General features: G+C 38.4%; 1 protein-coding gene across 10 annotated transcripts in view; it reads right to left on the bottom strand.

Annotated features, from left to right (window-relative positions):
• COBL (cordon-bleu WH2 repeat protein) overlaps positions 1-27,039 on the bottom strand; it is a 208,781-nt gene that overhangs the window by 51,400 nt on the left and 130,342 nt on the right. For all 10 annotated transcript variants that reach the window (XM_055799625.1, XM_055799623.1, XM_055799624.1 and 7 more), the window contains 2 exons: positions 24,649-24,843; positions 528-666 (listed from right to left, as the gene is read on the bottom strand). In XM_055799625.1, coding sequence (XP_055655600.1) covers positions 528-666; positions 24,649-24,843 — 334 coding nt within the window. The remainder of the gene's footprint in view (positions 1-527; positions 667-24,648; positions 24,844-27,039) is intronic.

Raw genomic sequence — 27,039 nt, 5'->3', positions numbered from 1 at the left:
ATGGTCAGTTCATATCAAACTGTTGGAGGACTACAGGAAAAGAAAATGTCTTCAGGCTTCAGGAACATGAGAAGATATTGAACCAGCCTGACTGTACTTCAGTTCTAGTAGAACCCCATGGCTTCAGATGCATTCAGTATTGTCTGGCCTACCTCCATCTAGTAGCATTTCCATTTACTACTTCTGTATTTCCATTTACTAGCAAAACCACCGTGACCTTAAAGATGCAGAATAGGCACAGGGCTGTGGATATCCAGCTTATATCCAACATTCAAATCATCTGATGAGCGTTATGTACCTTTTACTCCTCTATGGTACTCTGAATGGTAGCTTAATTTTTTTTTAAAAAAAAAAGAGGTAATCCACAAGCACTTGTTTCCAGACTTTCATTCTGCAGAGCAATGTGTTTTTTTCCCCAGGTTACAGATGTTTCTGAATTCGCAGCATAACAGAATCAAGGAAACTTTGAACACTGAGTATTGAAAGCAGATGCATAGGATTATACAGAAGAAAAGAACACCTCTCACCCATTGTGCTCTTCCTCTTGTCTTCCCTCTCTTCTGTCCTGTTTGGCATGGCAGGAGTGGGTGGTGCAGATGCAGTTGGTGGAAGAGGGGCACGCCTCTTCTTTCTCTGTAAATCGTTTAGGGATGTTCCTTGTGAAATCTGGCAAAGTTGAAAAACAGGCACAGTAAAGCATAATTTTTGTTGATGTAAATTATCAGTAACAACAAAGAAATGTATTTGTCATATGACCTAATTTCTCAGCATAGTATATTTATAATGAGCATTTATAGTGACAACAGGAGATTAAAAAGACAGATCAGGAGAAGTATAATAACATTGCACTCAAAGAAGGAAAGGGACAAGAACTGCAGATGAACATCACAGCGGAAATATCAGTTTGGTAGACATTTGATGTTTTCGGTAAAAGAGAACTAGAGAGCCCAACACTTGGCAACACACAGTATGACACTACATGTGCTGTTACGTTTGAGCCACAGCATGATCTTGTTTTTCCATTGTTTTTTTCAGATCTTTAATTATGGTTAAATACTCCAATCGGTACATGTAGGGAGTAAACTCTCACTTCTTTCATTTTCCTCTCAAATTCTTGTTTGAGGACTTCAGAGAGCCTAGTAAGAATTGAAAGTTTGTTTGCGTGATGATATGAGATCATACTGTACTCTGTCTACTGAACTTCAGAGACAAACTCCTGTAACGCCTCGGCTTCCAATACTTGTAACATGCTGGCTGGGAAGCCAAGACTTCATTACCGTTTACACTGCTTTTAAAAATACGAAAAAAATTATTACAACTGACGTGGGTTTCACTGAGTTGCATAACTTTTTCTGTAGCTTGTTGGAACTCAGCCTTTTCTGGAAAAATAATACTAATACTAATACTAATAAAAACAGAAACATGTAGGAAAATCTGTTGAATTTTTGTATTTGAAAAGTCCTGACAACACTAGACAGAACCAGGCTTAGCTGAGGCAGAGGGTAATGGGAGCCGCCCGCACATGGTGTGTTGTTGGCATTCGTCAGTCTCCGCTTGCATGACTTCTCTGCTCTGCCTGTCCTGATACTCCCCATAGCTGAAGATATCTAATATACAGAACCGTCTAGTGGTTTTCTAGTATTTCAAAAGCCTAAATAATAATAATAGTCTTTCCTTTAATCCAGAGTATTAATGAAGCCTTAAAATACATTTGTTGTGGGAGAGTTCACTGAACAAACAGTAGCTTCATACTGCTCAAAGCCATCATCAGAGTTCAGAGGAAAGGCAGTCATCTATCTGCATCCTTTCCTATGTTGAGTGAAAACTCTGAGAACAGGACATGAATAGAGCCTCCCTCATTTAGCCTTCCTTTTTTAAAGCACTCAGGAAGGTCTTAGGTTATAAACACAAATGCTTAGGTCCCATCTTTCAGAATAATGCTTTAACCACTGTGTCACATGACAACTGGACACTCTCCACCCCTCCTTGGTGAGCCTGCATCCTGCATATGGAGAAACTCCGTAGCAACTGCACTGGACATAGAGCACATTAACAAGGATGAGCTGCAGTTTCATAGCAAACAATTCTAAAATGTGGAGGGGATGGAAGGCAGGAAAGAGAGGTATCCTCGCCTTACTTCCTACTACCATGGACTATTTCTGCATTTTACACTGAATGTCCGCTGGATACAGTGCATGACTAAAGCCAGTGAGGCCAATCTAGATAAAGTTAAGCACAGTAAATGTGCAATAATAATAATAATAATAATCAGTGATTTTGCAGACTTCAGTTTTGGTCACCAAGCTTCACGGGATTTTAAAAAATTATTTATACCCAGAGAACAGCACCAGGCCCAATGTTGAGGAATGGATACAGCAAAATTTTAGAGCTCTTCTGAAAAAATTTTGCCTCAAGTTATGGTGTTGCTCCATATCGGGATGGGTCACCTCTCCTGACGAAGAAACTGCCTGCCAGTGGTTAGGAACAGAGGGCAATTGACTGAAGTTGAAGTTATATGTTGAAGTTGGGAGTTATATGCCCAACTCCCAGTTATTACAGAACCAGAATGTCTGATACTGAGCTGAACATGGGAAACTGTTGAGTGGAACAGACCCATCAGGCTTTGTTTTGCATAGGAGGAATTACACGGAGGACAGCTACCCAGTGCTGCATTCTTCTCCATGTCTATTTGGGGCAACTGGCAGTTAGGCAGTTGGAAAAAAACCTACATTCTTCTGAGCTGCATTTTAAATAACTGAACACATCTAACCATTCAGTACTGCATCTTGATTCTTCTGGATACACCTTACAAAAAAAAAAATAATATCCAAGTGGGGACTGGTATTGATCCAGCTACAAAGATTCCAAAGTTCAGTAGCCACAGAGAACTTGAATCATTTGAGAGACAAGACAGCATCTGAACTTTGCCAACACTTCACAAGCACAACCATGACTTTTGTGGTTGTTTAATGGCATTTTGCAGCTTCCACATTCACTCCTGTCTCTTCAGCCTTAAAGGTCATTTTACTTGAGGACAAAAAATGGGTGGACTGGTGATTTAAAAGTGATTTTCCAAGTCTAGGAAATCTTGTGAATAAAGACAGAAAGTAAGGAAATCTAATCACCCTTCCCCAGGTACCACATGACTGAAGGATGTTAGTTTGGTATAGCCAAATTCTTCAATGAAAGGAAAAAAAAAAAATCTACATTACTGCTTTACTAAGAAGAAAGAGTCCTTAGATGACGGCCGATCTTTTTCAGCTCTATGAATTGTTATTCAGCTGAATTTTCTGAGGAATATTAGATAGATATATGGATGAACACGCTGCTACACCTGAAGAAAAGGCTAGAAAATAGCTCTTGCACAATGCAATAATTCAAGCTTGGTCAAATACACGCAGAAGAATGCTTTTATTATTCTGTCAGCTAAGTGCCGTATACTTCACAAACACCATAAAGAGGATGAAAAGCTTGTTTAAAGCTAGCCACACTACAATGTATATAAGAAGTGTCTAGTCCACGAACAGGTCATAAAAATCGTTAAAAATACTTCTTTAATGCTGATTTTGGTAAATCTATGAGGCTAAACATAAATGGAAAAACCAGAACATTCTGGTTCTTTCTTGCAATTGTATATACCAAAACAATAGAATTTGAAAATAATTTCTTATGACTGCCTGCTTCTTCTATAAAGAAATTGAGCCTTAACGATACCATCTGAAGTAATTTTCCATCCAACCTTTCTTACATGAGCCACACTCTGAGCATAAGAGAGTATTTCCTAGTCTTAGCACTTGTGCTTCTCCTATGCAGCATTTTTAACTAGAAGAAATTATTAGGACAGCTTCTGTTACACAATATGTAATTTTTAAAGATGTTATTAAGTGTTTCCTGACTATAATTAACACAAACAGCTAAGCTTAAGATTAATAAAGTGGGCCAAAAGGGCCTAAGTCTGACAAACAGTGTCACTTCTGTTCTGATATTGATAAGACCACACATGATGCAAAAAACATTTTCCCCATTAAATGCATGTCATGGCTCACATGACATTTGAAAAATACTACCAATATTGCAGACTAAATATCTGAGGTATGTGCTGAATGTGTTTTCCATCTATGAAACCTCAACACCTTTATTAAAATTCGAAGGCTTCAGAGAAGATTGCACAATATATTTAGAGCATAACAACAATGTCATGGGGAGGTTGTGTGTCAAAATTGTGTGGAAAGAATCCTACAAGGTTAGTGCTTGAAATTTTCAGTCAGTAGCATCTGACACAGTCACCTTACTTTCAAAAGGTATGTGGATACTGTAAGAATGGATGTGTAAAGTGAGTTAGTTTCCTCATGCATAGGAGTCCTGTATTTTCTTTGGGTTAGGTTGCACCAAGTATGAATTGATGAAAAATATTAACGGGGGTCCAAGGAAACAAAAGCCACCACCACCAAAAATTCATCAAGCATTCAAAGACAAATAAATTCAGATAAATTTCCAATGTGAGCTCCACTCCTTTGCTTTGCCTGTCCTCTGCTTACAGGTCAGACACTGGTTTTGTATTTATCAACCCTTTCTAACAGCAGTGTTATCTTTGTTTGTACTTGCCAATTCATCTAGCAAACGCCACCTTTCTTTTATTCACAGGTCAAACTGGGCCTTATTTACTGCAGTTTTACTGCTCCAAAACTGAGCCTCCTTTGGTAAGCCAGGAACTGTATCATTAATTTGTGGTCCTCTGTCCCTCCAGTATCTACTAACACTCGCAACCCACTTGATGACACCGACTAAATATATATCAGTTGTCTCGAATCCCTACTTTGACCAAGAAAGAAATCTCACTCTGTTCTCTCCAATAGCATACTCAGAGTGCGACACATTCCCAAGTCTGTTCTATTAAGGACAACCCACACACTCCTGCTGTAAAAGGTAGAGAAAAAGGGACCGCATTTAATGCAGTCTTGGAAAGTGCACATAGTACACCCTTGTTAAATAACAAGGTATCGTAATGTTGTAATTACTGCAGTTATATCTTGACTAGTAAAGAACTTGACAACTACCAAAGTGTTCCAAAATAGTGATACAGACAGGCAAAAATCCTTAAGCTAACACTAGAAGCTGGATTTTTGTAGACGTGAGGGAAAAATACCATGTAACTTCTAAACTAGACATTGAAGGCCAGTTGGTGCCCTCTGGGAACTACTGCTTTTCAAGCAACACGTTTTGACCATTTATCGAATAGCTGAGGGGGGCTTGATACTCTCCAAGGACTACTGTATCAGGACACAGAGAATAGCAGAATGAGCCATGTTTTCTTCCTTCTTCCAGGACTGATGTCTGGGGAGAAGAATGGACATACAAGGCACAAGTACTTTCTGCAGGACTGAGAAAGATCTTGGAAAAAAGCTGATCTCAGCTGAGAAGCACAGCTAAGAATACAAGTAAGAAACAACAACTTAGAAATTGCCATGAAAAGACCTTCTTGGACTTGCACAAAGCAAACAGCACCTTCTTGAGTTAGCTGGAACAGGTTTTCCCTGAGCCTCTGCAGGTATTTGTGTTGGAGCTGGTGCCAACACTTACTGGAGAAAGCCTGAATGACTGACAGACAGATCTAATCAGTTCTAACTGTGCCTTAACAGAAAACCCCTCAGTGGATGCAGTCACTACGTGATTGAGATGTTACAAAAGTGCATAGATGGTGTATCAACATTCAAACCAGTCTTCCCAATATCTTCATAAACTTTACAGGAAACATTTGTTGTATGGCAACACATTCTTCCTTTTACTCTCACAGCTATCATTTTGCCACAGAAAAGAAAAAATGGAAACTTGAAAATCTATTAATTTTCCAGGTTCACTATTTAACAGAATCTCCCTTAAAGCAATTTTCTTCCTCCTCAAACATCATAGATACAGGTGATACACACATTTTAGCAGCAATAGGTTTGTGTCTGGAATAAGGATTGGTTTTAATGGATGTTCCATGATGGGTTAGCATATACAAATATAAAAATGTATAGCATATGATATAAACTGTGGGATAAAGGCTCATAGATTTTCTTACTTCTTCCTCCTTTTTTACGCAACATTACATGTCAGGATCTTTTATTGTTTTATAGAACCAGTTCTGTCTAATTTGTATACAAGTTCAGGGAAACTGAGTGATGGTAGAAATTATTTTTAGAAGGAAATAAAAAGTACTGGAAAAAGAACACATGGATTCAATCACTGGCATGCCCTGACTGCAAACTGGTTTCCATCATCCAACACTGACTAGACACACACTCTGACTTAAGCAAGCCAGATTCTGATACACCTGCTGGTGATGGTATTGTGTGGAGTCAGAATGCCTATCAAATTACAAGAGTGTTTAAATATGACCCACAGAAAAATTTAGACCTAACTTGTAACTGAACCAACAACAGCAGCCCCCCAAACTATGATTGGGAGCATCCCAACCCTTCTCCTTGCACAAAGAATTTTAAAGACATCTTCACACAATTAAGAGCCATTTTACAAGAAGCTCTAGAAGTAAAAAGAAAAGATACAGGTTTTATTAATCAGTTTTAAACTACTGATATAACCATAACTGCACCGAACCTTTACAGTATTGTGTGATAGACAAGTGGTAGGTTGGTAAAATCGATCTATGGTTTCAGAGTTTAAAAAAATATTTTGCCACAATTTTGTACATAACTTAAAGCAGCTGAGAATAAAATATTTTGATCCAAAAGGAGCTGTTCTAGGAAAATCAGAGAGATAAATCTGTCAGCTGCAGAATGGAGACATAAATCTGCCCACCAAACTTGATGATATAAAAGCTATTCTATCCAGCTGATTCTGCATTTTCACAGGGCAACAGATGTTTCACAATGCCTAGCACTAGAAACCACAAGAAGTCCCAACTGAACATTAATGTGTCTTAAACAATATTTACTTATATGTCTAATATTCCCTGGACAGGTCATACATTACTAGGCTTTTCACTAGCATACACCAAGAAAGGAAAATTCAGGGAGTTCTCAAAGAAACCGGGCTTATGATCAATTCTTGAGGCTGACCACTAAGTTACATTGTATTAAAGTGTCTATTCAGCACTGAACCTCTCTACCTTGTTTCTTTATTGGGCGGCATTCCATTTCATTTGATTAATAACTGTACGTTTAATCCACAAGTACGTTACAAACAGCATTCAAAGACAGCAGTCTGATGTTTCCCAAACGTGCATCCTTATATTGCAGAATGCATCTGTGTGGGTTATTTAAAATGCTTACTAGGATTCCATGCAATGCATCAACATATTGCAAAAACAACATATATCGATACTAAAAAATCCGGGAAAACAGTTTTAAAGGACATTATTTCAAAAACTTGTCACTTCGATAAAATGCAGAGAAATAACCACACTTTAGAAACTAGCAAGCAATTTCTCTGGATCCGTCTTTTAGTTCTGTACATCTTTATTTCTCAGTGTTGGATCTCGGAAACCTGACAATAAAATGAATAATGAGAAACTTAAAGGTAGATTTTTACATAGCCATACGAATAGGTGTGCTGTGATAGAAAGACTGACATTTGGACTGACTGGACCCAACATCTTGTGTCACTCTGGATACACTCCTCTCACATGGAACAAGTTCAGGTGTGAGATTCCCAAGCTACTGCCAACATGAGTTCAAGTCCACAATGTAACATCAACTAACCCTAAGCAGGACAACCATGCTTGTGTCCTGACACAACACTGCTCTGTACCAGAGTGCTTCCTCCTGACTTCGAAGCTCTGCACCATGCTTCCTTGTACTGTCTTTGGCCCATGTGATGGCTGCACCGCAACCATACTCATGGCCCCAGCTTCTGAGCTGCTTTGCTGCTGGGAGCGTTCAGGTGCTGTGTTAAGTGGCACGTCTGGCTTGTAACTACAGTACAAACAACACTGCTGTTCTGAAAATACCCTTACCATTAATATTTTAATCAGAGGCCACAAAATACTGTATCATTTTGCCTACTTCTATGCTGCTTAATTTCAAATTGATTTTTTCTCATGAGGTAATTCTGGTATTAAACAGGGTTTGGTAATGAAACTTAGTATTCATTATCAAAATACAAGCTGTGACTGCAAAAACATCTCCATCTTAATAACAGACAAAAAGCTTAGCATTGGTGGATTTTACAGAAATTGCAATGCTCTTGTCCTATTTTATTCATAAAATGAAGAAGACGAAAGCCAAGGATGTCCTTGAATACTCAGCTGATTGTCGACAGAAAGCTAAATCAGTTGACACAAGAAAGCCACTACAAGGTGAAGGGGCAAGCTCATTTTTCCATCTGTTTTTGTTGAACACACCCTTTCTGAAATGTCATGGTCAAGGGCAGTTAAAAATTAATGTCACTCTAATCTTCTTTAAACACTTTAACTTGTTCAGTTAAATGTGTCAGACAGGAAACTATCCATAAACAAATTTGAGATGTTAAATTACTAAGATAGCTGTGATTTCCTTCTTTTGCAAAATCTCATTACTAGCTGCAATATTATTTCCACTCAAGGAAGTCACTCTGCAACACCAAATATTTTCACATGCATTGAAACATGTAGACTACACAAGTCTGCGGATGTTTGCTTTGGCAAAGAATTGAACTTCCTCTGTTTCTGTGAATACAATGTAATCCTCCTCATTTATGTCTTCATTTGGGGGGGGGGGGGGGGGGGGGGGGGAAAACAACAAAACCTCCTCAGACACTGCTAAGATTAATTTCTCCTCTAGAGAAGTTAAATAAAAAAGGCAAAAATGACCTTCACATTTTCAATTCATATTTGTGCTTATCTTTTTGGTTAGAGAAATACAATGAACAGAACAAATGAACATTAGCAGTAGTTTAAAATACATAGTAGGACTGCAGCTCGGATTTCTTCTGACAACTTTGTCAATGAGTTTGGCATGATCAGTGTTCTCTCCCTGAATCACTGCCTCTGGGAAAGGCACTGGCCTAAGGATTTACACATCACCTTTTCTTCCTCAGTCTCCCATCCAGGATTACAGGCTGGTTGATTTGTTGGTCTGCTTGTCTGTCCTTAAAAATCTGAGAGATGTTATGAGCCAACTGAAGATCTGCAAAATTTATTTTGCATCTTTGTCCCATTTTCTGCCAAAAGCATGGACTGTAGCCTAAAATCTGGTAGGCCTAGAAAGTGCCAGGCAATCACACAAGCATTTGACCAGGAACAAGGAGAACCATAGGTGACATACCTCCCAGGAGCTTATGTTTTCCTCTACACTTAACATTTTCTTCTGTAAAGATACTCAAGTTGAATTCCTAATGCTTAGTGCTAAGTCCTAGACAATCACCCTAGAAGTCTTCTCAATTTAGAGAAAAACATACCATACACTTCCAGTGTTTGCCCCCCCTTGTATCAGCCCTTCCCATCTGCAGGCACATAGAATGTCTGGGAAAGCTGCTTTGGGCAGTAAGTCAAGTGATAGTTTCCCATTTCATAGAATGATAGAATGGTTTGGGTTAGAAGGGACCTCTAAAAATCATCTAGTCCATGGCGTCCCATTCCACTGCCCCCTGCAAATTTCCAGTCAAGTCTAGTTCCTTCCAGCAATTATGAAGGGCAGCCAGAAGCCCCCACTTCCACAATCTTCAGAAGCCAAGAAGAGGGGGGGAATAGCAAAGTGGTACCACAGTGTCAATGACATGCAGGATTAGGGACTATAATTTAACATGGCTCTACGTCAAGCCACCCGTCCCACCCCTCTCCCCAAGTATAAGACTTTTATCATCCAAAATTACAAACATACTCTGCTGTGAAGACTTGTTAGGGAGAGCCACCCTGGCACTCTGCTTGCTATGCACAGCTGGCAGTGTCAGCAATGTAGAGCTAAGCAGGGCTCAAGGGTTGTCTGTTGAGCTATGATATTCTGAATGAGCACACTGTGAACAAAATGAGGTGCCTATTTCTCCCAGTAACCTGCACCATCCATTCTCTAAACAGGTGAAAAACTGAAGTCATATGCAATCAGAGGAACTGGATTTGCATTCCCCTCTCCTCAATTCTATTACTTTTGGGAGATGACTGTGAATGTAACTCAAGAAATAGCTTCAAGTATCAGAGAACAGTTTTTACTAGATTATACTTCTGATGTTTTTCCTTGCTTTCTTATTTGGCTAAACACTGGCCAGAATGCAATACTATTAAGCCATTAAATTAAACCTGATTCACACAGCACATATTTACTTAGTTTTTCTATTAAATAATTTTTTACATTTTCCGTTTAGGATCTAAGAAAGGTAGAGTTACAAGCAAAATCTGAAAAGCAACACAAAGCCTGTTTCTAATTAAAGCATGGTGTTAGGGTCATTTTTCATTGCTTACTGAATGTCAGTTCTTCAGACGCCTCACTGCCTAAAATGATCTTTGTCTTATTAACTTCCCCTAAATACCTTGCCCAACAAAGCCTAATAATTACCTGACACATACTTTCTCCTTAATGAGAGTTAAAGCTTACAATGACATGAGCCTGTCCTATTTGTCTGTGACCTGGCAAGCCATATGAAGTTTACTTACTAAATCACAGATTCATAGAATTACTTAGGTTGGAAAAGTCCTTTAAGATCATCGAGTCCAACTGTCAACCTAGCACTTCCAAGCCCATCATTAAACCATGTCGCTAAAAGCCACATCTACAAGTCTTTTAAATCCATCCAGGGATGGTGTCTCAACCACTTCTCTGGGTAGCCTGTTCCAGTGCTTGACAACCATTTTGGTGAAGATTTTTTTTTCTAATACCCAATCTAAACCTCCCCTGGTGCAACTTGAAGCCATTTCCTCTCGTTCTATTGCTTGTTACCTGGAAAAGAGACCAACACCCACCTGTCTGCAACTTCCTTTCAGGTAGTAGTAGACAGTGATAAGGTCTCCCCCGAAGCTTCTCTTCAAGCTAAACAATCCCCATTCCCTCAGCTGCTCCTCATAGAACTTGTGCTCTAAACCTTTCACCAGCTTTGTTGCTCTTCTCTGAACACACTCCAGCACCTCAGTGTCTTTCTTATAATGCGGAAAACTGAAAGCAGTATTGAAGGTGTAGCCTCACCAGTGCCAATTACAGGGGGAAAATCACTTCCCTAGTCCTGTTGGCCACGCTGTTTCTGACACAAGCCAGGGTGCTGTCGGTCTCCTTGGCCAGCCCCCACCTCCAGATCCTTTTCCTCCAGGCAGCTTTCCAGCCACTCTTCCCCAAGCCTGTAGCGTTGCGTGGGGTTGTTGTGACCCAAGTGCAGGACCCGGCACTTCTTGCTGAGCATCATACAGCTGGCCTTGGCCCATCAATCCAGCCTGTCCAGACCCCTCTGCAGAGCCTTCCTACCCTCAAGCAGATCAACACTCCAGCCCAACCTGGTGTTCTCTGCAAACTTACTGAGGGTGCACTCAATCCCCTCATCCAGATCATTGATAAAGATATTAAAAAGGACTGGCCCCAGTACTGAGCCCTGGGGTACACCACTTGTGACTGGCCGCCATGCTGCAACCCTGCCAAATGTTGCAACCCTGCCAAAATTCAGGGCTGCGTAGAACAGTATGTTCCAGCCCTGATGTCTTGCCAGTTTTCAGTGAAGTGCTTGACAGAGACCACATGTGGAGGTCAAATGATACCATCATGATCTCACCAGATAGTAAGTTGTGGTATTATTCCCAAGGCAGGTAGTATAGTCTGTTTAGAAACAGTTGGCAGGTGATCCACGAACTCACAGCCAGAACTAACTGGATTATTGCAAAAGACAAGAACACTATTGATGTTGGCAAAAAAACTATTCCAATAATTCTTCTTGTATGTAATTCGAAGACTCAGTGCTTCAAAAATATGTTTTCTTGCAAAAAAAAAAAGAAAGAAAAGATCCATTTTATTGACGCTATCTTAAATCAGAAGCTCTCGTGTCAAACAGATGTCGTATTTTTGCATGATTATCATGTGATGTATGTTAAATGGTAAAATAAAGACACTAAAAGCTCATCTTGCTTGGGTTCTTGTACACATATTAAGAATCACCAGGTGAGTATGACTTCAATGTCAATTCAGTGGTTGTATCTACCCAGGTTAGAGTGCAGGACTGGACTACTTTGCAGAGAAAAGAAGAAAGCAGACCATGGCGGAATCTTACAAAACTTTGCAAATACATCCTCCCACCCATCTGCAGTAACAGCCTATCCAAATCAAAGTGTGAGACACTCAGGACTTCATGCACTCCAGCCTTCAGTTAAAGCAGGTAAGCAATTTAAATCACTACGGAACTGACATTGCTACTATTTTCTGGACAAAGTTGCAAAAAAATTCTTTCTAAACATGCAATAAAGCCACACAGTGGACTCCTCTTATGAAGCAGCAGTTTTTTTCCCCACGCTAAAGAAGCGGTATTCTCCTTTCACAAAACAACACAATTTTAAAGAAGAATAACATTTTAAGTTCTTCTGGAGCAAAACTTATTAATTGACCATGAACTTTATCAGAGTAGGAACAGATTCTCAATGGGCCATTGTAAAAGCAGTCTTACTTCCCCTTGTGCTTCTGGGAGGCTGCACCTTCTGGCTAACTTAAAAACTTCTACTGAAATTTTGCACTAACATCCTCGTTCATACTGGCCAACCTTCAAAAAAAAAATATAACTGACAGCACTTAATCACTTCATGACTGAGAAGCTAAGATTCCCTTCAATTAATTCATCACACTGGGACACTTTATTTAAAGTTATGGGACAAAGGAGTTGTAAAATAATTATATTAAATACAAATTAAAAAAAAGGGGGGAGAGCAGACAAAAACTCTTGGGAAGTAAGCTGGTTGCCTAAAAAATGAAAAAAAAAAAAAAAATTGCCTACAGTTATTACAGTGCTTCCTGAAATTTCATTTTTAAAATGGGACACATACTGCTAGTAAATAAATGTGCAGCAACACAAAGTTGAGCATTAGGAGCTATAAAGAGGATGGGTTCTTCAGATGTACAGAGAAGAAAATCCTGTAATATAATATTAAAATATAACATACTCTTAACTAATACTCTGAAGATATTGAGGAAGTAGTTACTGTGGTGCATGTATAATCTAGCTGTAGCCTTCAGTAACTACTTAAAAAAAATTAACATTTGATTAAGTGTGCATATACCATAATTAATTTTTACAGCTGTTTTTCTCATAAAAAGAAGTACCAGTTACTCCCTTTCACTAGCAGCTTTTTTTCAGCCTTCCTAAATTTGATGCTTTATGTGACAGCATTCAGCCTTCAGCCACCACTGCACTTTTCTCTTTTCTTTTAATTTGGGCCTGCATCATTTATCCAAACTAGAGTGTATTTGTTCAGCTAAACTAAGCATCCAGACCGCACAGCAAACATCATCTGATGTTCTGTTGGCTGGTTTCATGTTTGTCATCTGAGCATTGTTTTGTCAGACATGAGTAAGTCTGGATACTTCTCATTCAGCTAACTTAATGTGATGTTTAAAGCTCTTTAGGGAAAAAGCACCTTCAAATTGGAAATTAATTGTTTTAAATTGGAAATTAATTGTTCTGTGTTCTAATTTCTTAGTCATTTACTGTGGCATAGAGCATTATAAGGACGACAGACCTCTTTTACTACTCACTTTTCTTTCTGTTAATTGGTTCCAGTACATCTTGATAATGGACTCCGCAATAGGATAGCATTAGCCAGGTTCTGCTTCAGTGGAAATATTAAATAGATAAAACTTTTCAGGTTTATGACCACTTACAAAGACAAATGCTTCTATAATGTATATCATCACAGAATTTCATGTCTGTGAAGGGCATCACTTTGTACATGGCTTTTTCAACACAAGGCAATTAACTGAAAGTCATTAAAAAAAGCTCCACTCTAACGCACTCTTCCTAAAGAAATATTGCCTGATTCTTTGAGCAAGATCCAGGATAGCAGCACGCCTTGAAAGATAAATTTTACTATATCCTGAAAGGTAGAAATATCATAATCTGCTAAGCAAACAGCCCCATCACTACAGAAGACAGTAGTGTCCCAACAGTTCCTGTCTACAGGATATCTGGCATGCACCTGGATCTGATACAGATTTAAAATGGAATGGGATCAAGTCTTTCATGCTGCTTTTTATTTTGCCAGTGAAAGACACATGTCAGTGAAGCGCACTGGACATCATCCATACAGCTCCCAGCTACTTGTAATTTGGGTTGCATACCTGCATCCCAGTATTTTGAGATACAGCCCACTGGGGGCTGCAAATATGACCTTCAGAGTCCTGTAGGGCTCTTAGATACTACAGTTACAGTACTAAGTTGTAACAGGTATACCAGGAAAGTTGTAGGGCTCATGCTGGAAAATTCTTTGCTCATATGCTTTACTGGCAAAACTTATGGCCTCATTCTACAAGCGTAAAGTTTTGCACTTATGCGCACAAACCAAAGACAGTGATGACTGCGAATAGCAATTGAAGACAGGTGTTTCTGTTTTGAACGAGAGACCTAGTGAAGTCATTGAGAACGCTGCCAGTGACTTTCCTGGAGTGGTATCAGATCATGAGACAAACATTTAGGTACAAATCTCTTCAGTATTCTCCAAAAATAGCTGTACTGGGTTAGATCAAGTGTTCTGCTCAGGCTCCTGTATCAGACTGTGGCAAGCACCTAGAGGACAGCAGAAGAAAAGGGAAGGTATGTTCAATATTACCTTCTCCCTAATACTTTTGCAGCCACCAACCATCTTCATGTCAGGGACTCCCTCTCATGCTTTACATTCAAAAATTTGCAACAGATTTGTCATCCTTGCAACATTTGCTCAGTCTTCTCTTGAGCCCATGTAAACTTTCAGCGCCTTTGGCAAGGAGTTCCACAGATTACTGCTTGCATGAAGAAACACATGCTTTCATTTTGTGTGGTTTGCCCATTTCGTACTAGCTTCAAATGCTGTTGTAATGGCTGGTTGAACAGTCATTGAACTACCCATAGTCTTCATGCCACTTTTTCAGGATGAAGAATGATGGTTTATGTAAGTTGTACAGTTGTCTGTGTATTAAGTTACTCCACAGCTTTGATCACCCTCAGTGCCCTTCAAAGCATGAGTCTCTTCCCATTCTGTAATATTCTTCTGAAATAAGCAGAACACTACTGTAGTATTTAAGATGGCATAATAAAGTTCACAATACAGTGGTGTAATAAAGTTCTCTTTTCACCCTCTCTTCCTTTCCTAAAATGCTCTGCATCCAATTTGCTTTTTTGATTGCTGTTGAGCTTTGAGCTGACATTTTTTCAAAGCACGTCTTGTGATCCTAAGATCTTCCTGGTTACTGCCAGTTGAGAGTCCAGTATTTTACAAGTTGTTAGGGAAAATTCAGAGTGTTCTTTTCTCATGTGTATCACTTTACACCTACATACACAGAATTTTACTTGCTTTCACCTGCAAGCCTTGCCAGCACTAAATCTCATGAGGTCTTTCAACAGTTGTTCTTCACAGTCAGTCTTCGCCTTTACTATCTGTGTAACTCAAGTACCAGCAAGAAACCTGGTCACTTTACTGATTTTTTCCAGGTCGCTTTTTAATATGATGAACGTGGATCCTCAAACACTCTAAAGCTGTTGCCACATTCAACCACTAGTTGAAGAGATCATTTACTCCTAACCCGCGATTCCTCTTTTCTTTACTGTGAAAGTAAGATGACATTCCTCCCTATGGAATGAAGACTTGGTTTCCTTAAGAAATTCGTGATGAGGGAACTCAGTGGAAGTTTTGAGGTAACAGAGCTGTATCAACCAGATCACACATATCCACCTGTTTGCTGAGTGCATCAAGAGCATTCTATGAGACTTGTAAGGTAGGGTTCTTGTTTTAGTAAAGCTACATTTACCCTATTCATTATCTTCACAGAGATGCCAACTAATTAAATTCTCTATTATATTTCCAGTGATTTTTTTCTAGTACATAAATCACATTAGCAGACTTATAGTTTTCTTGGCTTCCCTCATACTTTGCAAACACCAACTCTACTTGCACTTTTTCCTCTGAATTTATGAAAACTCAAATGTGGCTTCAGTAGCATTCAGCAATACTATTAAGCAATATTTTCTCTACTTCTTTGCTCCACACTTAATAGACTCTCACAGAAGAGACTTAGTACAGATACAGTCACTTTATATAATCTTTTCCATTTCAGACTGCACTGCAGTCTCTGTGTATCATCTTGATAATACTTTGCACAGCTGCTGCTCCAACAAAGGATCTAGAGCGCACTCCTTAGACAAAGGACCTAAAGTGCATTCCTTAGCTATGTTATTGGACAAGCTTCATGTTCATTATCTGCCTATGTGGGCAACTTCAACCTGTGAAAAATGTAAAGCATGGTTGAACTGTTTTACCATCCTAGAGGAAGAGTAGGCAGCTCTCTGGCCAAAAAGTAAGGCAGTGTTTATGTCATGTGTAGCAAAACAAATGATTTTTTTATGTCTTTAGGAGCAAAGGAAAAAGACCCCATCATACCCACAAACTCTCAACTATAGAAATGCATAAATGAAGCAAATAACTTTCTAAATACAATTTCAGACAAAATGACTGGAATAAAAGCCCCAAAGAGAGAGATGCATACTACAAGCCTAATGGAAAGTTTCATAATTACTATGCAGTATTTATAGTCTAGTATATCCAAAATAAGCAATCGCTACATGAATTTGATGTGAAATACAGAGAAATAGATACAATCTCCATTTTGAATGCATTTATCTATTAATTATTTATCTATCTACCTGTATTAACACACCTTATCAAAAGGTAAAATGGCCTCATGCCAATTGTGTAAGAAATCCCCAGTCTCTTAATCTGGCATTGTACAGCAGTACAGTGTGCACTATAGCACCTAATATCCAAACTCTAATACAAAAACTAGGAAGAGAGTATGACTTAACTTTTCTTAGCAGCTGTACTACCTATCTACCATCTCAAGAACTCTGGGTATTAGTATTAGGCTTATTCTTAAACCATGAAAGGCCATCTCACAGATTCTTGACTACCTACTAACTTTGTGCAAAAAAACCCAAAAAACAAACCATGTTTCTTCTTTAAAGCTTACATAACTTGGGCACCTGAACAACATTCTGGACAAAAGCATCTTTAATAACGATTCAATATCCCTGGCCCTCATCACAAAAACGCTATCAAAAGATACCATACATTGCTTGAGAATTCTGACAAGTCTGCCACCAAAACTGGAGAAAATCACAGCTAACCCTCATGAAATCTTCAGTTAACAAAAACTATTAAAAATAATAGCAGCATTCACATTTCAGGCCTTCTTCATGCACAAAAAGGAAACCAAACCAGAACAAACCCAAAAAGTGTACAAACACAGTCATTTAATAGCTTTTAATTAATATTTTTTAAAAATTAAGAATTTAGTCAAGTGTTCTCCCTCTCCCTTCAGAACAAGTCCTGCTTTCATATCCTCTGGGAACTCACAAAACCTAAGAAGTGACCTAGAAGATGCAGTATTTTGTAGAAGTAAAAGACACATTTTGAAAAACAGCATTTTCCTACAGCAGAAACTGATTCAATGCATCCTTCCTCAGAATGTGAAAAAAGTATCTGTTATTCTCAAAGGAGACTTCTGGAGGCTTCACAGAAAAAAAAAAAAAACCCACAAAACAAAGCAAAACAAAAATAACATTCACAGAACACTTAAGGGAGAAAGGAAATGTGTCATAAGAGAAAGGTTGAGAAGACCTCACCCAGAAGACCTCTGAGTCAAAAGAAACCTCCCTTCCTCTCTGAAAGATGATTAAAAAAAACATGCACTCATATCTTGTTGACTTCTAGAAGACATTTCTGGCTTAGGTGTAACCTATGAAAGGGAGATAACTAATCTGAGTCCATCCACCCTTTGTGCTGAATTCTGGGCTCCTTATTAAAACAAAATACAACTGTCAGATGGTCTCCACCATGAACTGCTTTACCTTTCACTTTATAGAGAAATTACAGAAAAAAAGATTAAGGTAAAAGGGAAGAAAATACCTACAGCTTAAGGGTATTCTGCTGCAGTATGAAAAACGAAGAACCTTTCTTCCAAGTATGACTACAGTAATTTCTACAAAAGTAGGATCAACCAAGTAGGTAAAACGAAAGCAATTTGAAACTTTTCCTCTTGGGACACAGGTCTCTGACCAGAGCGGAGTGTTCACAATAATGAATTACAGCAGATGCATAAAGGAAGGGGTAGAAGACAGTAAGCTGGTAAGAGTACACTGCTTCTAAAGATGATTACAGCAGATGTTAATCAAGCAGGTTTTAGACACCTACACATGATAAATCTCAGTTCTGTAGGTAACTGTGGTAGATGTTCTCATCTAGCTGTGATTCTTCGGTCCCTCAACGTTCCTACAATTGCAGTGCCTGCTGGTACCATGCATCTCTGAAAAAATGATGCTTCTGACAGTCCAAGAAAATTTGCGAGGAAAAAAGGCCGTCAGCCTCACAAACACAGGTTTTTTTCTAAGCACTGAACTGCTTCTCACAAAGAAAGCCAACTGCAGGAGTATTATTTGAAATGCCAGACTTATCCAAAACACCCAGGGACAAAGCAGATTCAAGTAACTTTAACTCACAGGACACACAAATGGAGAGCTCTACTGATGGCATGCTTACTGACACAGCTGTACATCCTAGGAACCTATCTTATGCTACACTGTTCTACAGGGTCTGTATTCATTCCTTTAGTGCTTAATTTGGAGCCACAGGGATATAAGTCATTTTGAAAACCTGAGAACAGCAGTAACAGTGTGATTTCACACCAATCAAGATCACCCTTGCAGTCAGCTAACCACAAACCTGTGGCATTAGATTATGAAGAAATAAGGTGGAAGAGTGGTAATCACTTTGTGCAAACATGCCAGACAGACGTCTGTTGATAAAAACCTGCTGTGCTGGGGGGACTTAAGTGGAAGAAATACTTGCTTTGCTTGAATTTTTATATTATGTCTCAATTTAAACTCCTTTTGCAACAGAAGGTGGCATACTGAAAAATAATATATTAAAATCACAGTGGCCAGATACTGAGTTGCTGAGCAACCAGACGTAGCTTCTGACATTTTAGAAGTTCAGAAGACATCCAGCTACAAACCCAGCTTCCTAATTACAGACAGCTGAGCTCTTTCCAAAAATCTTGGCCTCTTGTTTTAAAATATATTTTACTTCTAAGGAAGATAATGAGTCACATTACCAAGTGGCTTCCAAGTCCATGCCTGTAGCATACACATATACACATGGGAAATTTCAGGACTGCAAATTCAGTGACTTATTCTGTACATTTGGGTGATTCTATGCTTTAATAACACTTTGAACAAATTTAGTATGTTAATTATGGTTTCAATATAATTTTATTCATACACTTCCTTCACTGCCTGTCCTTTATTTTTACTACTTGAACATTATTCTTTGGTTCTTGCTGGTTGAATGAATTTCAGGTACGTTTTCACTATATGCTGTGCTCACTTGCAATGTCATTTGAAGTATTTCAGGGCTGCCAGCAGATGGGCACAAATTCAATGGCTTTCAGCAGGACATCTCATGACAGTATTTCCTCCTTTTGACATACTCTTAATATGCTGGATCAGCCAGAGGAGACTTAAGCTTTCAGTCACTGGTGTGTTCTATGTATATTGGTTTATGTATAAAAGGACAATGAATAGTACCGTAACACAAATTCTGCTGCGAGAAAGGCATCCCTACCAAAGGCATGAAAATTCTAGGATTGCCTAATGGCTAGGATGCCTAATCCAGCGTCCTGTCAGCTCCACAGCACTCCTACCAATGGATAGCCAGCAGAACTGTAACTCTTTCAAGTGCAGTATGTACTGGAACAGGGGAACATACGTCGCAGGAAGCTGCTGTCTCCAAGAGGAGTACAGAAACACTTGCAAAGGGAAAAAAAGGAAAAAAGGAGAAAACGCTACGTGGTGGTCAGTATTAGAAAATCATCAACTAAGATGGCAAAAATTACACTTCCTCCTCATTTCCACATCTCTAATTTCCTTCCATTCAATAAGACATACAGAAAATACTGATAGTATCTCCTATATATAAACAAGAAATTTGGCAAATATTTAGTGTGAGTAACTTATTTTCTCCAGGAAAGGTATGAAAGTCTCATTTATATTTGTTCATGTTAAAATGACTCTCTTAAAATTGAACTTATCATTTAGGCATAAAAATGGTCAAAAATAAACTGGAGGTAGGGAGAAAAAAACCTGCCAGCAATGTAAGCCTGTGACTCTGCTGCAATATTCCTTTTTATTCATGTGAGCAAGCCTCTACAATGACTATTATTCTTGGTGAGAAAACATCAGCCTTGCTAAAACACTGGGGGCAAGTAGTCTGCTCTAAAGGTATGGCCTTGACCAAGAATGGGGAGTCAACAACTGTCCTTGGCAACCCAAGTTTGAGATCTAAATGGAGAGGAATGTAAGAAGCACAGAAAAACCCACAGTATGCCATACATTAGTTTGTTTACAGTAACCTCCAGAAAACTATATAAACATGGAAATAAACCTGAAAATTGTGCTGGTTTATAATGGAACCTTCTGAAAGTGTGAGGCCAGTTCCTCACCTGTGCTAAAAGCAATGATACAATTTTTATTTAAACACACAGTCTTGCCATATGACGACTAAGATTAAAATCTATGAAACAAATGTTATAATATTGTCTCTTATATCGCCCTGTTCTTCTATTAGTACAGGAATTTGAGCGGCTAATAACAAATCCCAGATGGTTACGCCTACATCTTGTATGAAAGTGCTGCTGATCTGAAAATCACAGCAGCTGAAACAGTCCACAGCTCCTTATCACAGTCTGCAAGTTGCATTCCTAGCTTCTGGAGTTTACATCAGAGCTATTACACAGATGAAGGCACTGAAGAGCCCTCTTCTGATGATGTCTCCAAATGATGATGTTGTCTCCAAAAAGCCTCATGATTTTATTCTGAATAAACCACTCCATCTCACAGACAAGGCTCTTACAGAAAGTCCCTGGGGCCTTCACTATCATCCCCCTTCATTCCAATTTCTGTATTTCTGCATACATGCTAAAAAAAATGCCAACAACAACAACAAAAAGTAATTATTCCCATAAACTAATTTGCCAGTGCACAATACTCTTGACCTCCAGAAGACTCAAATACTCAGTTTGACTGTTCTGCCAGGAAATGATCCAAACACACTTCTTTTTCTTTTAAAGAGGTCACAGAAGAAGCCTCTGAGGAGATACGCTTAATTCTGTCAGACTTCAGCTGTGGCTTTTCTCTGCGTGCTCTATCTACAATACATGCTCATACAGGTTTTCTCATATATGTGCATGCCTTTTGGGGCAGGCACCTAGTTTACGCTATGACTACCGTAAGGTGGCCCCAAATTCTGCTAGCGCATCATCTGAACTGCTGTGACAGAGAACAGGGATTGTCTGCAAAGAGGTTTCAGCTGTTGCTCACCCCTACACTGTTCTGCTCTACTCTCTGGCTGCTGTAGGCTTCATGTTGCAAATTAAGAAAGGCGGGGACCTCCTTGCTTCTAAAGCGTCCTGTATTTCTAATTAAAACATTCTGTATTTCACACTGGAAATGTTACCATACCATAGTCTTTTGAAGAATATTTTTTTCAAGTGACTTCTCATTATTCTAAGTAGCGTCACTTGGAAGATGTTTAAAAAAAGAGGGGGGAACTCTCCAGGGAAGATGTCTGTAGACACTTTTCTTTGACTCTGCTTTCCTTTGCGAACTTAGTGCATGTTCAGCACACTCTGAAACATTGCTCAATTGTCCTCTGAACAGAAATTAGTATTTTCTATAGGATATTTAAACAGTTACAGAGGGAACTTCAAATAGACATGGAAAACAAATGATGCTGCATGAAAAAGTAATTAAAAGTTACTGCAAGAACCTTACCCTGAAGGAGGTAAATTGCTGTCAAACCCCACAGAAACAAAAGCTGCAATATGGTAAAATTATATTGCACTAATCAACCTATCCAGAAAAGCAAGTGGAGAAAATCTAAATTTAAAGCATAAATTAAAACACTCCAGTCTTCATAGACATGGAAATTTCTGATTGCAACCACCAGGCAGGGAGATGATATATGTGTATATATATACATTTCTAAAGAATCATCTGTGCTGTAAAAGAAAATTGAATGCCCTGGAGCTTAACAATGGGTTAAAAATATCGGGCTTATTGGGTTGGAAAATCAAACTACATGTATTCATAAACGCTACAGTATTTGCTTTTCTACACAACTTCATGGAACCAGATAGTTAAATAAAAAACCTTCTGAAAGCTCAGAATACCACCTTTCTCATTTTCTATTAATGTGTTAGCTTCACTGGAAATAAACATGTTCCCCTTTTGCAGGATCTTCCTGTTAGTAACAGTTGCACATAAATAAAGTTTTCTAAACAAACATCTTATCTTTTTATGGAAGGAAGTCCATTAATAAGGAATTGACGTCCTTCCCTGAAAAAAAAAGATCAGTGTTAATTCTTTCCCATAAACTAAAGAAATAAACTTACACTGAGATTTTTTACTTTATTTTCACAGCAAACTGGACAGTCTGCATGTAGATGAAACAGAACTGTTTGGGTTTTCTTATAAACAGTATCTTTGTTGCTACCTTGCCACGTAATACTGAGTAATTAATCTCTTCCCTCAGTTTTTACTGTTTCATGAAACCTGTGCTTCATTTCAACTGTACTCCACACATTCTTGTTCGAACTACAGGGCAGCCTGTTAGCAACCTTCAGACCAGGAGCTCCAGAAGCACACCATAACTGTTTCATATTTCGAGCTATGCAACCCCATTGTCAGAAAGATGTCCTTTACCCAACAAATGCAGCCAGACTCTAGCAACTGTGCTCTTAATCTGCTGTGCCCTTCATTGGCTTTGTCAGCTACACAAGACATTTCTATTGCCCCAAAATTAACTTCATCATGGAAAATCCTCCGATGCAATTTTCATCAGATGAGAATTCTTCAAAATAGCATTTCCTTTAAACTAAGAGAATTTGTAAATTGACACTGTACCGTATGCTACTTGTGATAAATAAAATAAATGCTTTTCTCCCAATGGCTTCAGAAAACCAGCACTTTAATCTATTTGAACAATGCTGAAAATAGAAATGTTAACATGTTTAAAGAACGTTTAGTTTTTCAGTAGTTTTGTGTAGAACAATTTAAAATCTCAGCGCCACACTGCAGGGACATAAGCCTAAGAGAATGGCAGAATAATATAGCCTGTCATTACCCTACTTGTATAAACTTAAGGGTTATAATGCCATAGTATTTTTGTATGAAAAGATCTATTTATCTTAAACACATTAAATGTTTAACTTTGGAGAACTCATCATTACAGTAGGGGAATTTCAAAAGGAAATTTTAAAAAATAAAGTGTACCAAATGTTGCAAGAAAACATTGTTTCTCTTCAGCTGTGTCTACAAATGACTGCTATTTCAAAAGGCACCTATTCCAATTTTGAAAGATGACAGACCACCACATTCCAGCAATCACACTTTTAGATATCCTAAGAATGGGAAAATAAGATTCCATAATCCTTTACCAAGAACATGCATCAACTTTGCTTACACTATGCTTTGATGGAGAAGGTGCTGGAGTGACATAGACTGAGCACTAGACTGATGACTCTGACTCCTCCTCCACTATACTGAACTCAAAGATTCCCACTCTGCACTAATACAGTTTGCTTTCCAAAGTTCAGTTTGATGTAGAGGTGACAAGCCCTAAGTAGGTAAGAGTCAGTCCACATGACACAACTTTGAAGATACCAGTTCCTTGCATTCTTATGTGGTGTCCATATACAGGTTTACACACTGACTTTTACAGTTTACGTTTAGAATGTAATACTTTTTGTTGATGGTGGAACCAGAAGCCTTAATGTGTTTGTGCATGTTTATTAACATACATACCTGAATGTCACTATAAAAACAAAAACAATTTCCTTTCTCCTTTATTCTTTTCAATGGGTTAGGTCCTCAGGTTCCCCCCCGCCCCCCCCCACCCCCCCCTTTCTAATTCTTGATAACCATACTGCAGAACAGCAACCTTTTCTAAAAGCAAAGACACAGCAGTGCTCTAAAATGTCACATGGCACAACTCAGAAAGCAGAGTAGGCCTTTTGGTATCCCACGGCAGCACTGGAAATAGGGATGTAGACGACAGTCTGACAAGTATCTGGGCAAAACAGCACACCAAAGATTTAGTCAATCACTAGAACTATCTCTCGTTCTCCAGGACTGCCCTAGCAACAAGGATACCTAGTTACCCTATACAATTTCCAGCTTTTCTGCCTTACTTTTACTTCACCATCCTTCTTTTAGCATAATGCCTCACAAAACTTTTCTGATTTAGAACGATTTCTTGACATGGGAGAAAGCTTGAGGCAGACTGAAGAAAGCTCAGTAAATATGTAGAAAACTACAAGGCAGTTGATACTTTTATTTTGTAAGATCAAGAGTTTTGGTGAGCTGTAGTTAATGGCTAACCAAAGTATAAGTAAATGACTTTAGCTCTGATGAATGAATTGATGGTAGCCAGTAAATTAAGCAAAGAAGATTATTCTGTGGTGTCACCGTTACCTGTGCTGCTGTCTTTTCTTGTCCACTCATCTCCACGTTCTGCAACACAGGTGTCACAACTGGTGGAGGAGGTGCTCTGCGCTTTTTCACTTCTGGGTTTGCTGTCATTCCTGAGATGTTACCAAGGGACAGTGATGGACCCAGGCTACTGGAACGAGAATTCACCGAAGGGGAATTTGGTGCTGTGGAAAACCCCTGTAAATGGATAAACATCTTGGATTAACATAACTTTTAAAAAACAATGGGAAAGAAAGAAGAAAAACAACACACATCTGGTTACCATTTAAACAATGATATGAATAATCTTGCATGTTCCTCTGCCAAACTTGTTGAATTGCAAACTGTAACTTTTGGAAACTTCTAAAGGTCAACTGAAACAAAGCTTGAAGAGCACCTACTACAGTTTATTGATGGTAACACTACTGCTGCTTGCTATTTAAAATACAAGTTTCATCAAGACACGTAATTACAGTTACCCAAATACATTTACAGTTCGATATAAATTACAAGTAATACGCATTTCTGAAAGCAAGACTTACTCTCAAATGAGAACACTACCTTAAACACATGATGTCTGTGTCCCAGGTTTACCTACTTTACTATCAATCTGCCTGACTTACCTGATTCTTCTCTGCAGATTCACATAAAAGAAACTCCAGTACCACCAAACTATTTCCAGTTTACATGCATAATGAAGCACAATTTACAATCTACTCAGAACAAACATTTAACCTTGTCAAAAGAAGTCCTACTGACAGGCACGACTCTGGATTTTAACAGGCCCAGATGAAAGCAGAAGCTGAAGCAAACTATTTCGTAATTGCTTAATGTTAAAAATTACTTTATTTCTCATTGAAAACTTAATAAAATCAATGGAAAAATTTCACTTATTTCAGATCAAGGCTTTAATACATTTTTGTATTAATATACAAACAAAAATATACGCAGTCATATAGTAGTAAATCTACAAATAGAAAAGACTAGGAAACAGGATTGCTTGAAATGTGCATTTTTAATTCAGTTTTGACACTTAAATTCAACATAATTTGTTATTTGAATCTGCTAATAAAGATCTTGCAAAAACTTTTCCTTCAAAACCTGTGAGCCACCTTTTTCTATTTTTAAGAGAAGTTTCCATATCAAATTGGAAGATTTTACTTTTTAATTAAGTTATAAGATGGTCACTTCTCAGAAACAGCTTCTGTGAAATCACCACTGATACAAATTCACCATGAGTTGGAGCATGATACCTGTTCTGGAAGCACAGGCTGATGACCATGATTCAAAATACTGTTCTTACCACAACAGAACATGCTACTGCACCTGCAAAACTCACCCATCGAAGACATCAAGCTCTCAGGCAGGATTTTGTCCAAAACTTACAGAATATGTACTGTCAGGAAACTAGAGTTTACCAAAAATCCCATCACTTTCCAAATAAAAGAAGGAGTTCTTTGAACCTGAGTTCTCCAGTCTGCAAAGGGCTGGAAAATGCTCTGCCTTAACTGTATGGCTGCCTCCTCATTGTAGCGAATATCTGGATTTCCATAGGAGTGTAACTTGCAATGAATTTCAATCATGACGTGGCGTGGTAATTCCTTTCCATAAGTGCCAGGTACAATCATCAGTAAAAATTAAAAACATGGGGTAGCAAGCTCAAAATCACAATTCATTTGATTTTAGGACTTTTGAAGAAGCACTGATAAAGCATAAAGAGCTAAAAAATACAGCTATGCAAAAAGATGCATGTCCCTGAGTGCCTGGTAAAGCTCAGTTACTATAGATTCCTGTGAGAGCAACTGAAAATGCTAAATGTAGATAGCAAAGAGACTTTGTCTTGTCCTGCATTTACTATGCATGTGATAACTATCGGTGACTTAAAACTACAAGCTAGATGCTTTTGTCATCTTTCATGTTGTACACTACACAGCAGACTTTATCTTAGAATAGTATATTTAGCCCAAAAAGAGCATGGTCTACAGTCTTCTCTAATTGTCTGGAGTTTTACTGAAGGATTAAAGCAGTATTTGCCACATCTTTTTCATCGCCAATTTCTCTGAACTGAATAGCATCAATAGCTTTTTCATGTTTTTAGCAAATAAAGAAAAAAGCTTGAAGTGGAAGGTGGGGTTAAAAGATTAGGCCTGATCTTATAAAGAAATACACTCTTTTCTTGGCCCTGTATCTTGGGCAGTGGAAAAAATAACGATCTCATGTGTGACTTACAAATTTTAAGTAATTCTCAGTGCATATTGTACCTGGTTCTATCAAGTAAAATTTGTTTACTCCTAAAGAAATGACACAGTTCACAGCATGAAATAGTGTCCTCTTTTCACACACTTATAAAACAACTGAACAAAATAATTTGAAAGTGTACTCTACAGGTATGAT

The sequence above is a fragment of the Falco peregrinus genome, chromosome 3 (assembly GCF_023634155.1).
Source record: "Falco peregrinus isolate bFalPer1 chromosome 3, bFalPer1.pri, whole genome shotgun sequence".
In the NCBI taxonomy this organism is placed as follows: Eukaryota; Metazoa; Chordata; class Aves; order Falconiformes; family Falconidae; genus Falco; species Falco peregrinus.
The sequence above is the reverse complement of the archived record's forward strand: the minus strand, read 5'-3'. Positions and strand labels throughout refer to the sequence as shown.